General features: G+C 38.6%; 1 protein-coding gene across 1 annotated transcript; it reads left to right on the forward strand.

Annotated features, from left to right (window-relative positions):
- Positions 1–11,635: 11,635 nt before the first annotated feature.
- Positions 11,636–12,358, forward strand: LOC139900475 (uncharacterized). The gene has a single exon (XM_071883246.1). The coding sequence runs from the start codon at positions 11,636–11,638 to the stop codon at positions 12,356–12,358; it is 723 nt and encodes a 240-aa protein (XP_071739347.1).
- Positions 12,359–17,771: the final 5,413 nt, after the last annotated feature.

Here is a 17,771-nt window from a genome sequence, read left to right on the forward strand (position 1 = left end):
TTTTCCCAAATTCGTATCAACCGTTATGTTGCAGCAATGATTTTTGAGTTAGAAGTTTGGAATGAAAGTAAAAAACCTAACCATATTATAAAATATGGAGATCGAGATTTCTTCTACTTTGATCCATCATCATTTCTCATTAAAAGATTAATTAAAGTTTTTCTTGATTCAACCAACGAAAGAATAAATAAGAATTTCTTCGCAAAATGAAAGGAAACATACTCTGAACTCGTGAAAATTCTCACTACGTCAAAATTTCCATTTACAACTCCTCAAAGAAAGGACATCCGAGAAATATATGAAAATTTAAAATATCCTATCGGGGATCCTGACTCAGTGGAAGATTGTAACACCCGTTTTCTGCTAAAAGGAATGACGTTCCATTGTGGAGTAACGACGTTCCATATGAGGGAACGAGGTTCCAAAAACAGGAACGACGTTGTGATTAAAGGAATGGGTACCAGGTGAACAGAATGAGTTAGAGGCCATTTCAGGAATGACATTTTTCACAAGAGTAACTACGTTCTTGTTACATGCTTGAGGAATGACGTTCCATTTGTAGGAATGACATTCCTGTGTCTGTGCTGTGATCTAAACCCATTCTAAAGGGTTCCAATGATGGGCAATTTGGTCTTTTCACTTAAGGACGACCATATAGCTGGTGAATCAGTTTTAGCCTCACTTTAATTTCATCTTCCACACACACAAACTCTCTCAACCTTTCTAGAGTGAGAAAGCTTCATTTAGAGAAAGAAAGCTTAGATTGGGGAAGAAAGAGGTTGAATCTCACCAAAGTGCAAGAGTTAACCTTGTTCATCTTGTTTCTAGCTTCATTGTGATAGTGGTGGTAAGTCCTAACTCTGATTTTCATTCACTTTGATGTTAGGATTTGAATTTGCATGTTCTTGAGAAAACCCATCTTGCTCACAAATGGGTGTTTGAAGCTAGTTGTGGGTGTTGATGACCCTTGTTGGTGGGTTTTGGGTTGGAAAATATTATGGCTAGGAAAAGACTTGCAATTTAGGCATAATCACTAGTATTAGTGATTTTGTTGGTGATTGGAGCTCAAATGGTTGTGTTGGAAGTATGATTTTGAGTGTAAACCCGATATGGGTAAAAATGAGTCTTTTGGGTGAAATGGGTCATGAAGTGCTCCTAGCACTTGATCACAAGTTGTATTGTGTTGAGTTTGGAACCAAACCACTAGCTATTAGTGATTTGGGGTATTTGGGTCTTGTTTGGCCTAGTTGATAGTTGGGTGCAATTTGGGTCGAATTAGCACTTGAGGGTTTTGGGTCATGCTACTAGTGTTTATACCTTGATGTCGTGATTTATGCTAGGTGACTTGCTCTTGGACAAGCTTGAAGTCTTAGAGAGATTGTGACTCATCTAATTGCTTGAGGTTAGTAGAGTATTTATATGTATGTATATATAAATTATTTGCTTGCGGGTTTTGTGGCGAGTACTATCCGGTTGTAAAGGATTTACTCTTTATTAGCCACTTGGTGCATAGTAGTGAGTGATGCCTCTAATGAATGACTCAATCTTTGCTGGCCACATTGCGTTTGAGTTAAGTAGTGAGTGAAGTCATTAACGACTCACTCTTTGTTGGCTACATTTCATTTGGGGAAAAGTGGCTAGTGTGATTACTTAGAAGTCCACTCTTTGTTGTCCACTTGTGAGGATGTGGTAAATGTAAAAATTGGGAACACTTTTTTTTGGCCACATTCGGGAGTATATGGTACTGCCATCCGGGAGGCGCTTTTGTTGGCCATATATACGGGTTGACGGTGTTAATCATTTGATGACTAACTCATTTGAGTATGGTTAACCATATAGCTATCATTGTTGTTTATTGGTAGTGTAGTGTGTTATATTATTATTTATGTGATTAACATGCTAGCTTGTAATCGGTTGTGTTTATATGCGTTAGTGATGATATCTTGTATGCGTTTATGTGTAAGTTGCGCAAGTAAGTGGTTTATGTATGTATGCATATAAGTATTGCACTCACTAAGCATTGTAGCTTACTCCTTCGTTGTTTATCTTTTTTGTTTAGATTGTGGCACATCGAAGGACAAGGGTTAGGGATTGGCCTAGCTTGCATGTGGTGGATTTTGGAAGGCGCTTTTGGTAATGGTCCCGACAGTCATGCTCATTTTTGGTCACTTTAGTCAAATGGGTCATGTTAAACATTGTTAAAGTATGGGGCTTGGGTCCCCGATGTTGTAAACTGATATCTTGATGTATTTTGAATTATGATTAACATTTGAGCAATTAATGATTATCCAAAACTTGTGATGTTGGAATTATTGTTAATGGTACAAAAAAATGTCGTATTTTTACAAATAAATTTAGAATTCAGTTTGGGATCTTTTCAAATGGTATCAGAGTATGAACTAAGGGATTTAGGTTACCTTGGGATGGGATCCTAGACTTAGGTTGAATTGGCATTTTATGCATGACTTGTCGGGTTCCGGGACCACGGGATTGTTGTAGGCACTTTAGTGCTTGTGGTTGATTATTTATGCGTGTTCGGTTAACATCGAGTGAAAATGGTCGTTGTATTAAGGAGTTTGATAGGATGTGCAAATGTATTAATGATTGGCCACCAATAGTACGGGCGTACGTCGTGTCAAATGAATGAAGTACGACGAGTGTCAAGCAAGATGGAGTTGTTTAGTGTTTTGGCGTGTCTTTGGTTGTGATCTAATATATTTTAAATTATAGAATGTGGACACGAAGCGGGATGGATCAGAGGGTCCAAGTCATGAGGATGATAATAACGATGATGATCTTACGGCCAAGACTGAGGCCGCGCTTGAGAGTTATTCCTCGATGTTTACCGGCAAGGTCAAAGAGGTTCTTCAAGAGACGATTGACGAACAAATAACCGATCTCATTCGAGATCAAGTGAGTGTGTTGGTAAGAGAAAAGTTTGATAAGAGGTTTCCAAAGCCTCAAGGTGAAGAGGGTTTTTAAGAGAGACTACTCAATCATGGGGTTCCCGGTAATAGTGGGTTCAGTTGCAAAGACTTTAAGTTCACTAAGCCACCGCTATTCGAAGGGATTCTCGACCCTCTAAAAAGCACTAGGTGGATTTTGGATGTGGAAGGATGTTTTCGGGTGTGTGAATGCCTACCCAATAAAAAGACAAGGCTTGCTACAAGCCTAATGAGGGGTGCAGCGAAGACGTGGTTGGATGATAAGATCCTTATGATGGAAGAAGAGCCTTTTGTGAGTTTGCCTTGGGATGATTTCAAGACTGAGTTCTTCAAGGAGTATCGCACTCAAGCTGATCTCACCCGAATTCGGAAGGAGTTCTGAAATTTGTGTCAAGGGTCTATGGACCTAAACACTCTTAAGGCTACTTTTCTTGCTAAGGCGCGGTTTTGCCCCGAATATCAAGGGAACAACCACATGTTGAAGGAGGATTTTCATAAAGCCTTGAATGACGAATTTCGGTCGAAGATTAGCCTTGGTCATGCGAAGACATTTTCCGAGTTGTTTGATGTGGCGAAAAGCTTTGAACCCGATGACCCAAAAGTTAATGATGTTACTACGAGTAAGAGGAAGTTCGAGGCAAGTAGTGCCCAGAGTAAGAAGGCTAAGGGTGGGGCCAAAAGTGTGGGAAGTGCAAAAAAGGGAGGTTCCGGGGGTTATGTCCCTAATTGCTATACTTGTGGGCAAAAAGGTCACATGTCCCGGGATTGCCCAAACCCGTCCTCTAAGAGTAAGATCACTTGTTTCAATTGTCACAAAGAGGGTCACCAGAAGTTCGAGTGTCCCGAGTTGATGACGGGTGATGTGCGCAAAGCACACGTAATCTTATTGTAATAATATTACAAATTTGTTCACAGGGAGCATCATTTAAGAATTTAATACTGATAATTACTCTGAAGATTTTTGTTGTAATATGGGGGTTTGATTAAACTAATAATGCGAAAATAAATAAAACAAATACCAGATGGACAAAACAGTGTTCACTCAGATTATTCACTAGTGACGTGGATTGTTCTTTCAATTAAAACCGATTAAATGTGTGATAAGTGATAATTTAATTATTCAAACTTGACTAACTCACATTAATCTCATTCAAACAATCAAATCATACGTGATAAAACTACTGTGACTCAATCTAGGTTAAACTCACATAAAACCTTAATTACATCGATCACTCGGAGCAATTACACGACTGTGCTATCAAATTACCAATTAATCACCATTCACACTCACATGTACATGTCTAAATCTCTTAAGAGTTGAAGCATAATCCATTTATCACTAATAAACTCACATAAACAAGGTAACAAATTATGTAATTAGAGTAAAGTAACCGATTTGCACAATAATGGATCTTTTGGTTGAACACAATAATCATTAATCAATTAAATTCAGCTATTAAGGTTTGATCCAAATTAAAATCACTTAAAATCCTAACTACAAAGATCACTCAATGTAATTATCACGATTATGATGCAAACCTACCATTCAATTACCGATTAGTTCCTCTATACAATCAATTAAAATCAAAGCCCTAATCGTCTAGATCACTAAATTTATTGAAGTACATTATCTACTATCAATTATCTCACAATAACTAATTGATAATATATATAATTGAATTTAAGTAGAAAGCATGCATAACAATGGGTCTTTGACCAAACTTAAATAAACTAAATCAATCAAACATTAAATCCATGAAATAAAGAACAATCCAATAATCAAAAGCTATTACATCTGAGCAAACACTAAGGTTTTTAGCCTGACATGTTCAAAAGAGAATCAAACACACAATTGAAACAAATAGTATCATCATAAAATCACTAATATAAAGGAAAACTAGAGTACCAATGTTGATAGAGTGATCCACTCTTCAACTTTGATGTTTAGATCTTTTCCTTTGGTGAAGAATGGCTCTAAAACCTCCAAAAACGACTTCTTTGGCTCTAGAATTTGTACCCTACAACTGCATAACCTAAATTAGGGTAAAAACCCGTATATTTATAGTAGGAAAAAAAGTGACCAGAACCGCCCCGCATCATGGCCGTGATTGATGTATTGCGACCGTGATGCCCACCATGAATCGTGACTGGAATCTTTAAATCGCGATCGGGATCAGCTGTTTTCAAAATCTTCAAATTTCTATCATTGTATCACAGCTGGTATCAAGCATATCACGATCGTGTTCACCCTCAGCTTCAATAATACTTCATTTTTATCATGTTTAATCTTACTTTGAGCTTATATGAAGCTAAAACTTTATCGGAAACAACCAAAACATTAAACTAACAACTTCTTGAGCTAAAATCATCATTTTCTTTCAATTACCTACAAAAGCCTTTAAATCTTCATGGATTAATAACAATAAGGAATCGATATCGCGACGTGAAATATGTATAATTGGAGCGATATCAAAATCCCCCACACTTGAACCTTGCTTATCCTCAAGCAAGTCTATCTTCAAATAATATCAACTAGTGCAAAGATAAACAAACACGAACAAGTCTTCAACAAGTATAGGATCAAGACATACCGATATCATCTTCATAATCAAGAAATCCATAACGTGTAGTCTTCAAATGTAAATGCAAGGTTCAAGCCTTCAACCGAAAATCAATCTTCCACGAACAAACAAACTCATGACTACCCAAAAGCTTCACTTCCCTGAATCAAGAACACCACGTGCGGAACCAAGAAAATTTGGCCTTACGGAAAACAAGACCTTAATAAAACCATTTCTGCATTTTAAGAACGGGAAAATAAGTTATGTTTTTTCATAAAACTAGTTTTTTGGGAATTTTAGGTTTTTAAGGTTATGTGATTTCAAAGCCATCCCGATTTCGGGACAGCCGCACGGGTAATTTCCAACCCAGTATATCATCAAAGATGAACTACCCTTCGGTTCGAAGGCGAGGAGAAGAAAACTACCTTGGGTGTAAATTTTTCGGGGGGTCGATTGCACGACACCTGAAAGACTTTACTTTCAAGCAATGGTCTTTTGAAACTCGACTCAACTTGGAAGACTTTACTTCCAAGCTTCGGAAGACTTGACTTCCTAAAAACAACATGGGAGGACTCGGTTCTCTCGGAAGTGTTTAAACACTTTTTTGATTAATTTAAGGTCCTTGGATCCCACTTCCCACGCATCTAACTTTTATGCTAGTTTTAAGAAAATGTAGGAAGCAAATACTACATTTCCGTATTTTAAAGGATACCATGACTTTTGACCATGGCGTGTGTTGTATGACAACGCTAGCACGAAGCCATTGCTCTTCATCAAGAAGACAACATAGGTTGAAGCTCCAGGCTCCTCTTCCCACAGTACGATACATCGGTGTAATACATTGTGAAATGAAGTATTAACCAATGTCAGTATAAAATGATGTAGATTAGGAAGTCTCCTACACCAAGTGAAACGGGCATTCAGAAGACTCAACTTCCTTTATGGATGAACTTGAATCATCCTACAATTTTGGGTTTTGTTTTATACCCGGGAAGACTTTGCTTCCTTATTACACAAAATCACCAAAATCATAGAGGTACATGAACAATTTAACTTACAAAAGTGATAACATTTGCTTTACAAAACTACACTTGGGCTTTTTAACGAGTCAAATTTTTTTAAAATTTTCCCAATTTTTCAACAATTTAGTCAAAAATAAGACTCAAGCCAAGTGTATTACATCCACGAGAATTTATATCTCTCCCTCCACACTTAAGATCATGTAATGTCCTCATTTACATGAAATCAGATAAATAAAGTATAAATTCGAGAGGACAACAGAGTGAATGGGAAAAACATAACCGGATGTAGAGTAACATTAATCGTGAAACAGAGTGACAAATGGCTTTGCACTGATGACTATTCCTCGATTGTCATCACATTATAGTACCTACAATGATTACAAATGGAAAAAAAAACAAAAAGAAAAATATTTTTGGATTTTTGGGTTTTTTCAAAATTTTAGGGTTTTTAGTTTTAAAACACACGCATTATACAAGTTTTACATTGGGCAAGTTTATTAACGAGTCTTGTACTAGACTCCACCTTCCTCTCAACTGATGCCTGGATGGTATGCGGTTTCATCCTTTGACCCACCGGAACCTTTAATCGAATCTCTATATCCAATTGCATTTAATAACCAAACATCTGCCATCTTTGACTGCTGGTCAACTCCCTAAGCTTTTCATTTTCCTTTCTAGAAAGATTTGACACCAATCTATTCCTAACACGCTCATATTTCTCATACATTGAATTCCTAACCCGATTATACAACTTCCTCATTGATTTATCAATAACACTATCCTCGGGCGTATCAACAAAGTTTTCCTCTACAATTCCCCCGTACTTATTCGGTTTACTAGCTTCAATTTCAACACTTGTAATTATATTCACGGAATCTATAGGTGTGGGTGGCGGTTTAACACTAAACTTAGTCTGAAAGCTTAAGGTTTTACCTCTATCCCTTAAAATCAATTTACAAGTTCTCTAGTCAGTTAATGTACCTGCAGTTGCTAAAAATGGTCTCCCTAAAACAATGGGTACAACCTTATCTTCTGGCATATCAATAACCACAAAGTCAGCTGGGAACTCTAATTCACCTACCTTAACCACCAAATTTTCAGCAATTCCTATGGGTTTACTAATCGACTAGTTAACCAATCTAACTCCAGTATTAGTTGACTTAAGCTCATTCAAACCCAAACGTGAATAAACAGACAACGGCATAAGATTAATACTCGCACCTGAATCAGTTAAACACTTAAAAATTTCAGAGTCATTAATCCTACAGGGCACTATGAACGACCCATGATCACCTAACTTTGGTAGCATATCATTCTTCTTCAATATAACAGCACATTCCGCTTCAAGAAATGCAGAGGATGCCTGCTCATGCTCACCCTTCTTCACCATTAAATCTTTTAAAAATTTCCCATCATTGGGCATACCTGCAAGAACATCAACCAAAGGTACATGCACACAAATATTATCATTAGTATTAATAAACTTACAAACAGTGTCCTTTGGTTGCTCGAATGGAATAGCTCTCGGATATGGAATAGCTCTTGGATATGGAATGGGCGTCTTGTATACTTTCAATTTAGGTGAAGGTTTCACCTCCTCTTTCACTTCACTTTCATCAACACTAAACTCACGAGACTCAGTAGTCTCCATGCTTTTCACCTCTGACACTTGATTATCCGAACTAGAAGAACTCCCCGTCATCAAACTCCTCAAATAATTACCATAAGCGGGAGTAATATCACTAACTCGAATCCAACCGTCTAAACCATTATGAGTATAAGTCGGAATAACCTCATCGGAATCATAACCTTCAAAGCTAGAGATAGCATTCACATGCGAATAAGTAAAAAGCTGAGGATCTTTATTATTCACATCACTTCGGTTGTTAATAGTCAAGATTGTTCGGGGTGGTCCACTGACATTCGGATTAGCTTGCGTATTTGAAGGGAGAGAACCAGTGGTTTCTCCGTTAGCAATTGAGCAATACGCCCCACATCCCGTTCCAAATTCTGTATCGAGGCCTACTAACTTCTCACTTGCTGTTTTGTCGAATCACCATCTTGCCTCAAAGCAGAAATACTCTCATCCATCTTTAAATTAAAACCACTTAACAAATCCTCTAATGAAGGCATCTTATCTAAAAAAGAATGATTTCGATTTCGATTAATGAACCCCAGTGGTCCAATCCTCTGATAACCCGAACTACCTCTTTGATACTGATTATTGTATTGATTTCCCAAGTAGTTCACCTGCTCTTCCATAGTTGCCTGATTACAATCCTTTGTATGATGTGGTCCCTGACATAATTCACAACTAACCTTATTGCGTGCATCTCTTTAGTCCTAGATTCCATCTGTCATTTCATGATTGCAAGTTGTGCCTTTACTGAAGCGAGTTCATCACTAGTTTCGGTACTAGCGACAAGAGATGATCGAGAAACATCCATCTCTTAATGCCAAACATAAGAGTGCGAAGCTGTTTCGGAGATGATGTTGTAAGATTCGTCTGGAGTCTTTATCATCAAAGAACCACCTGCAGAAATATCGATTTCTTTCTTTATCGGCACATTAACACCCTTATAAAATATCTGGACCTTATTAAAATTGTTCAACCCGTGTTGAGGATAATTGCGAAGCATTTTACCGAAACGGGTCCAGGCATCATAGAGTGTCTCATTTGACTTCTGAACAAAGTGATTAATGTCACTCTGTAATTTTGCAGCCTTAGAAGCTGGAAAGAAGCGCTGCAAAAATCTGTCTTCCATAACTGTCCAACTGTCAATTTCACCCTCGGGCAATGATTCTAACCAGTCCTTAGCATCGTCTTTCAAGGACCAAGGGAAGACCCTCATATAGATGACAGTATCTGCAACTTGGGCAATTTTAAACATATTACAGATGCTTTTGAAGTTTCGAAGATGCTCGAATGCATCCTCTTTCTGTGTACCCCTGAACTGGCACTGTTGAGTGATCATAATTAAAATCTGCCCTTTAACCTCAAAATCTTTATCGACTACCGGTTGGGTAATGGCATGTCCATTACCAGCCCTCGTGGCTTTCATCATCGCTTCCATGGATTGACCTGTCGCTGGTTCACCCATTTTAACCTCTTCCTTCTTAATATATTCAAAGTCCGGAATATAAAAAGGTAATTCTAAGAAACCTTCGGCGATTTCTTGCTCAACTTTAGCTTTGCTGCGTGTATGATAAACTGTAGACAGTTCCAGAGTTATCAGTACCTAACTTGCGTTCACACTACAACAAAAACCAACGCGTAAAACTGAAAATAAAATAACAGAAGAGTAACTTTCGCGAAAACAAGTTTCCACAAAAGGATCGAATAACTAAAAGCTTTTAAAATACTAAGACACACCGCTCCCCGGCTGCGGCGCCAAAAATTCGATCCCCGGCAGCGGTGCCAAAAAGTTGATGTGCACAAAGCACACCTAATCTTATTGTAATAAAATTACGAATTCGTTCACAGGGAGCAGCGTTTAAGATTATAAGACTGATAATTACTCTGAAGATTTATGTTGTAAAATGGGGGTCTGATTAAACTAATAATGCGAAAATAAATAAAACAAATACCAGATGGACAAAGTAGTGTTCACTCAGATGATTCACTAGTGATGTGGATTGTTCTTTCAATTAAAACTGATTAAATGTCTGATAAGTTATAATTTAATTATTCAAACTTCACTAACTCACATTAATCTCATTTAAACAATCAAATCATACGTGATAAAACTATTGTGATTCAATCTAGCTTAAACTCACATAAAACCTTAATTACACCGATCACTTAAAGCAACTACACGACTGTGCTATCAAATTACCAATTAATCACCATTCACACTCACAAGTAAATGTCTAAATCTCCTAAGAGTTGAAGCATAATTCGTTTATCACTAATAAACTCACATAAACAAGGTAACAAATTATGTAATTTTAGCAAAGTAACAGATTTGCACAATAATGGATCTTTTGGTTGAACACAATAATTATTAATCAATTAAATTCAGCTATTAAGGTTTGATCCGGATTAAAATTACTTAAAATCCTAACTACAAAGATCACTCCATGTAATTATCATGATTATGATGCAAACCTACCATTCAATTACTGATTAGTTCCTCAATACAATCACTTAAAATCAAAGCCCTAATCGTCTAGATCACTAAATGTGTTGAAGTACATGTTATCTACCATCAGTTATCTCACAATAACTAATTGATAATATATATAATTGAATTTAAGTAGAAAGCATGCATAATAATGGGTCTTTGACCAAAATTAAATAAGCTAAATCAATCAAACATTAAATCCATGAAATAAAGAACAATCCAACAATCAAAAGCTAGGAGCAAACACTAAGGTTTTTAGCCTAACATGTTCAAAAGAGAATCAAACACACAATTAGAACAAATAGAATTCATCATAAAATCACTAATATAATGGAAAACTAGAGTACCTATGTTGATAGAGTGATCCAATCTTCAACTTTGATGTTTAGATCTTTCCCTTTGGTGAAGAATGGCCCTAAACCCTCCAAAAACGACTTCTTTTACTCTGGAATTCGTACCCTAAAACTGCATAACCTAAATTGGGGTAAAAACCCGTATATTTATAGTAGGAGAAAAAGTGACCAGAAACGCCCTGCATCGCGGCCGGGATTGATGTAACGCGACCGCGATGCCCACCATGAATTGCGACCGAGATCTTTAAATAGCGACTGGGATCGGCTGTTTTCGAAATCTTCCAACTTCTGTCATTGTATCACGGCCGAGATCAAGCATATCGCCACCATGATCACCCTTAGCTTCAATAATACTTCATTTTTATCGCGTTTAATCTTACTTTGAGCTCATATGAAGCTAAAACTATGCCGGAAACAAGCAAAACATTAAACCAACAACTTCTTGAGCTAAAATCATCATTTTCTTTCAATTACCCTCAAAATCCTTTAAATCTCCGTGAATTAATAACAATAAGGAACCGATATCGCAATGTGATGTATAATTGGAGCGATATCAACGGGTGATAAGGGCTATGACAACACAAAGCAGTTGGAAAAGGCGACGGGGCCTGCAAGGGCTGAAATTTCATGATGACTACCGATGATGCTAAGATGTCTAACGAAGTTGTTTTAAGTACTTTCTTGGTTAATTCTAAACCCGCTAAGGTGCTATTTGGTAGTGCTGCCGATATGTCATATGTTTCTTTAAAATATGCGGCTATTTTAGATTGTCCATTATGTGATATGGACTCTCCGTTACAAGTTGAGATCGCCGATGGTAGGTTCTCGGTTGCTAATGGGGTGTATATAAATTGTTTTATTTATTTTGGAACTAAGAGGTTTAATACTGACTTTCTTCCTATTACCTTGTGTGAATTTGACATCGTTGTGGGTATGGATTGGCTCGATCATAATAGAGCTAATCTTGTGTGTCATGAGAAATTTTTGCGGGTGAGAACCCCAAGTGGGGGAGAGCTAATCGTGTATGGTGAAGCTCGAAGACGTCCCGTGCCTATTTGTACTTATGCTCGGGCGCGTCAACTCGTGTCTAGTAGAGGTATGGCTTATCTAGCCCATGTGGTTGATACTCGTGATGAGCCACCTTCCATTAAATCTATTCCTGTTATTAATGTATTTGAAGAAGTTTTTCCTGATGAATTACCCGGTGTTCCACCGGTAAGACAAGTGGAATTTCGCATTGAATCGGTTCCGGGGGCTAACCCCATTTTCAAAACTCCTTATCATTTGGCACCAACCGAGATGCATGAGTTGTTGAACCAGACCCAAGAGTTGGTAGAGAAGGGTTTTATTTGATCAACTTCAAGGTGCGTGTTATTTTATCCGTTACCTCAGATCGAAGATTTATTTGATCAACTTCAAGGTGCGTGTTATTTCTCTAAGATCGACTTTTGATCTGGTTATCACCAAATGTAGATCCGAGATGAAGATACCGAGAAGACGACATTTCAAACGCGATATGGTAATTTTAAGTTTGTTATGATGCCATTTGGTCTTACGAATGAGCCCGCAGCATTCATGGATCTTATGAACCGAGTTTGCCAACCTATGTTGGACAAGTCGGTAATTGTGTTAATTGAAGACATACTCATTTATTCAAAGAGTATGAAAGAGCATGAGCACCATTTGCGTGAGTTGTTGAAGACGTTGCTTAAGGAGAAGTTGTATGCGAAATTCTCCAAGTGTGAATTTTTGCTAAGGGAAGTGCAATTCCTTGGCCATATTGTGAATCGTGAGGGGATTAAAGTGGATCCGGGGAAGATTGATGTGGTTAAGACTTGGGAACGACTGACGACTCCTACGAAAGTCCAAAGTTTTCTCGAATTAGTCGGCTATTACCGTCAGTTTATTCAAGATTTTTCCAAGATTGCTTCATCCTTAACGAAGCTAACGCAGAAGAATGTGTAGTTCGAGTGGGGTGACAAGCAAGAAATCGCTTTTAACTTATTGAAGAGCAAATTGTATCAAGCTCCGGTGTTAGTTTTACCGGATGGGGTGGAAGACATGGTGGTGTATTGTGATGCCTCGATAAGTGGGCTCGGTTGTGTTCTTATGCAAAGGGGTAAAGTGGTCGCTTATGCCTCGAGACAACTAAAAGAGCACGAGAAGAACTACCCGACTCATGATCTTGAGTTGGCGGCGGTGGTCCATGCGTTGAAAATTTAGCACCAATATCTTTATGTTGTTAAGTGTACGATTTATTCGAATCATAAGAATTTAAAGTACTTCTTTGATCAACGTGATTTAAACAACCGTCAGCGACGATGGTTGGATTTGTTGAAGGATTACGATCTTGAGATACCTTACCACCCAGGTAAATCTAATGTAGTTTTGGATGCGTTAAGTCGGAAGAACCGAGTACCGAGCTTGCAAGTAAAGTCATTGCGGATGATTCTTTCAAATGATTTTCTTGAGAAACTCGGTGAGGTTCAAATTGAGGCATTTGTTAATCATAACCGTGAAGAATGAATTCAAGGACCAATGGAGTCGATTGTCCTAGGCTCGCATGCGTTGTTGTGTTTTCAAGGCCGGGTGTGGGTGCCAAAGTTGGGTGGTCACAGTACGGTGATACTCGATGAGGCGCACAAATCGAATTATTTTTATCATCCGGATGCTACAAAAATGTATCTTGATTTGAAGAAAGTATTAGTGGCCCGGTATGAAGCGGTATGTGGTTAAGTATGTTGAGTAATGTGTTACTTGCTTGTTAGTTAAGGCCGAGCATTAAAAGCCTTATGGTATGGTACAACCGTTAGAGATCCCGAAATGGAAGTGGGAGCATCTTACCATGAATTTTATCACTAAGTTGCAAAAAATGACGAGAACCCAATATGATACAATTTGGGTAATCGTTGATCGGTTGACGAACGTGCCTTGTTTCTCCTTATACGAGAGACGATTTTGCCTGAGATGTTGGCCAGGTTGTTCATTAAAGAGGTGATTTCGAGACACGGGGTGCCAGTGTCTATTGTTTCGGATCGAGATATGCATTTCACTTCTCGATTTTGGCGTAAGTTTCATAGAGAAATGGGTACTCAAGTGAAATTGAGCACCGCCTTTCATCCTTAAATGGATGGTCAAAGCCAAAGGACCATCCAAACCTTGGAGGATATGCTTCAGGCATGTGTGATTGATTTTGGTGGAAGTTGGGATGAGCATTTGCCATTGGTGGAGTTCTCATACAATAATAGCTACCATGCTAGTATTTGAATGCCACCGTATGAGATGCTTTATGGGCGACAATGTCGAACCCCAGTTTGTTAGGGCGAGGTGGGTCAAAAGGAATTTGGTGGTACCAAAGTGGTTCTTGAGACGAACCAAAAGATTGATGTGATTCGTGCTCGCCTCAAGGCGGCACAAGATCAACAAAAGTTGTATGCGAATAAGCGTAGACGACCGATTCTATTTAATGTAGGTGATATGGTGATGCTTAAGGTGTCGCCATAGAAGGGTGTGATTAGGTTCCGAAAGCGGGGAACGCTTGTTCTTCTTTTTATTGGATCTTTTAAAGTGTTAGCACGTGTTGGTGAAGTTTCTTATCATTTGGAGTTACCCGAAGAACTTGCGGGAATACATAACACATTCCATGTTTCCTATCTTCGCAAGTGTCTTGTGGATGACTCGATGTGGGTACCGATGAATGAGATTACTCTAAATAACAAATTAGAGTATGTGGAAGAGTCTATTGCTATTCTCGGTGAGAAGGTTAAAGAGATTCGGAATAGGAGGATGCAAACTTATAAGGTGCAATGGCATCACTGAAAAGGTTCCGAGTGTACTTGGGAATCGGAGGGATTTGTGTTGGAACATCTGCCCTCGTTGCATGCTACGTGGATCACGGGGACGCAATCAGGTCCAAGTGGGGGAAAGTTTTAACACCCCAGTTTTCTGCTAAAAGGAACGACGTTCCATAGTGGAGGAACGACATTCTATATGAGGGAACGACGTTCCAAAAACAGGAACGACGTTGTTATCAAGGGAATGGGTACCTGGTGAACATAACAAGTTAGAGGCCGTTTCAGGAACGATGTTTGTCACAAGAGGAACGACGTTCTTGTTACATGCTTAAGGAACGACATTCCATTTGTAGGAACGACGTTCCTGTGTCTGTGCTGTGATTTAAACCCATTATAAAGGGTTCTAATGATGGGAAATTTGGTCTTTTCACTTAAGGACGACCATATAGATGGTGAATCAGTTTTAGCCTCACTTTAATTTCATTTTCCAAACACACAAACTCTCTCATCCCTTCTAGAGTGAGAATGCTTCATTTGAAGAAAGAAAACTTAGATTGGGGAAGAAGGAGGTTGAATCTCACCAAAGTGCAAGAGTTAACCTTGTTCATCTTTTTCCTAGCAACATTGTAGTGGTGGTAAGTCCTAACTCCAATTTTCATTCAATTTGATGTTAGGGCTTGAACTTGCATGTTCTTTAGAAAACCCTTATAGCTCACAAATGGATGTTTGAAGCTAGTTGTGGGTGTTGATGACCCTTGTTTGTGGGTTTTGGGTTAAAAAATGTTATGGCTAGGAAAGGACTTGCAATTTGGGCATAATCACTAGTATTAGTGATTTTGTTGGTGATTGGAGCCCAAATGGGCGTGTTGGAAGTATGATTTTGGGTGTAAACCCGATATGGGTCAAAATGAGTCTTTTGGGTGAAATGGGTCATGAAGTGCTCCTAGCACTTGACCACAAGTTGTATTGTGTTGAGTTTGGAACCAAACACTAGCTATTAGTGATTTGGGGTATTTAGGTCTTGTTTAACCTAGTTGGTAGTTGGGTGCAATTTGGGTCGAATTAGCACTTGAGGGTTTTGAGTCATGCTACTAGTGTTTATTTATAGCTTGATGTTATGATTTATGCTAGGTGACTTGCTCTTGGATCAAGCTTAAAGTCCTAGAGAGATTGTGACTCATCTAATTGCTTGAGGTGAGTGGAGTATTTATATGTGTGTTTGCTTGCGGGTTTAGTGGCGAATATTATCCGGTTGTAAAGGATATACTCTTTGTTGGCCACTTGCTGCATAGTGGTGAGTGATGTCTCTAATGAATGTCTCGCTCTTTGTTGTCCATTTGAGGAAAGTGGTGAGTGAAGTCTTTAACGACTCGCTGTTTGTTGGCCACATTGCATTTGAGGGAAAGTGGCGAGTGTGACTTAGAAGTCCACTCTTTGTTGGCCACTTGTAAGGATGTGGTAAGTGTCAACATTAGGAACACTTTTTGTTGGCCACATTCGGGTGTATATGGTAGTGCCATCCGGGAGGCGCTTTTGTTGGCCATATATACGGGTTGACGGTGTTAATCATTTGATGACTAACACATTTGAGTATGGTTAACCATATAGCTATCATTGTTGTTTTGGTAGTGTAGCATGTTATATCATTATTTATGCGATTAACATGCTAGCTTGTACTCGATTGTGTTTATATGCATTAGTGATGATATCTTGTATACGGTTATGTGTAAGTTGCGCAAGTAAGTGGTTTATGTATGTATGCATATAAGTATTGCACTCACTAAGTATTGTAGCTTACTTCTTCGTTGTTTATCTATTTTTAAGATTGTGGCACATCAAGGACAAGGGTAAGTGTAACGACCCAACCCTCGTTATACCAAAAACACGACCCAAAAAAAAAATTTGTGAGACAGTGCATCTGTCCTGTTATCTGGACGGCGTCCTGTTATCTGGACGGCGTCCAGCAGTGAAGACCAGGACGGCGTCCAAATGAACTGTAAATTTCTAATCAGTTTTTCAATTACACGCGAGCGAAAAACCCACTTCCCGACACTTTTAAACGAAACTAATTATCAAGACACATCATTATAAGTAAAACTAAGAATTTCCCATGATAAAACAAGTTTTACAACACCGGGACCACATCGGCCGTTTTACGACTTTCGTACAAAATACAAGTTTCCGACCACGTGAGTTTCAACACAAAATAAGACCGAGCATGGTGATTAGGGATATGCTACCCAATCCTAATTAAATCCAAAAGTACGTCTTCTAAGCAACTACGCAAGTCCACTAGTCCCCATGCTTACCCGAGCCACTACTTCCACGCAAATCTATAAAAATGTCAAAAACGCGAGGGTAAGCTAATGCTTAGTGAGTGAGAATATACTACGTACATATATATGCATAAAATGGACACGCCACACGAATAATCAAATAGCACATACCGGAGCATCCAAGCATAAAGGAAAGCTAATATAAGCATACCGTACAATCGCTAAACAACAAGCTAACCATATCAACAATGTAAGTTCACCAACAACGATATGACAATGCCATCAAGCTACCCCCGGAGGGCTAGCTACATCACAACAATACGACGATATATATATAACAATAAAGTGTAAAACGCCCAAGGTTAACCCCTTAACTCAATACCAAAAGAAGATTGGCCGAACTACACGAGCCTTAGTAAATCCACATCCACACGAGACTACTACCTCAATAAGATGACCGAACTACACGCGTCATTGTGAATCCACATCCACACGTGATTCACTTCCCAAATCAAAACCCATGGTCCCGGGATTATTCAAATCTACATCATCGGGGTCATCCTATCACAACTCAATACTAATCCACATCACAAGCACTTGTGATAATGTACACACAAAGTGTGTACCTCACCAAAGGTGGTCAACCAAAATGCACAACCGTGCCAATTGGACATATACGCAAGTCCATCAAATCCA

Source organism: Rutidosis leptorrhynchoides, chromosome 1 (assembly GCF_046630445.1).
Source record: "Rutidosis leptorrhynchoides isolate AG116_Rl617_1_P2 chromosome 1, CSIRO_AGI_Rlap_v1, whole genome shotgun sequence".
Lineage (NCBI taxonomy): Eukaryota > Viridiplantae > Streptophyta > Magnoliopsida > Asterales > Asteraceae > Rutidosis > Rutidosis leptorrhynchoides.

Excerpts from the sequence above, each read along its gene's own strand:
- LOC139900475 (XM_071883246.1), top strand. The coding sequence starts at position 11,636 with ATGACTACCGATGATGCTAAGATGTCTAACGAAGTTGTTTTAAGTACT.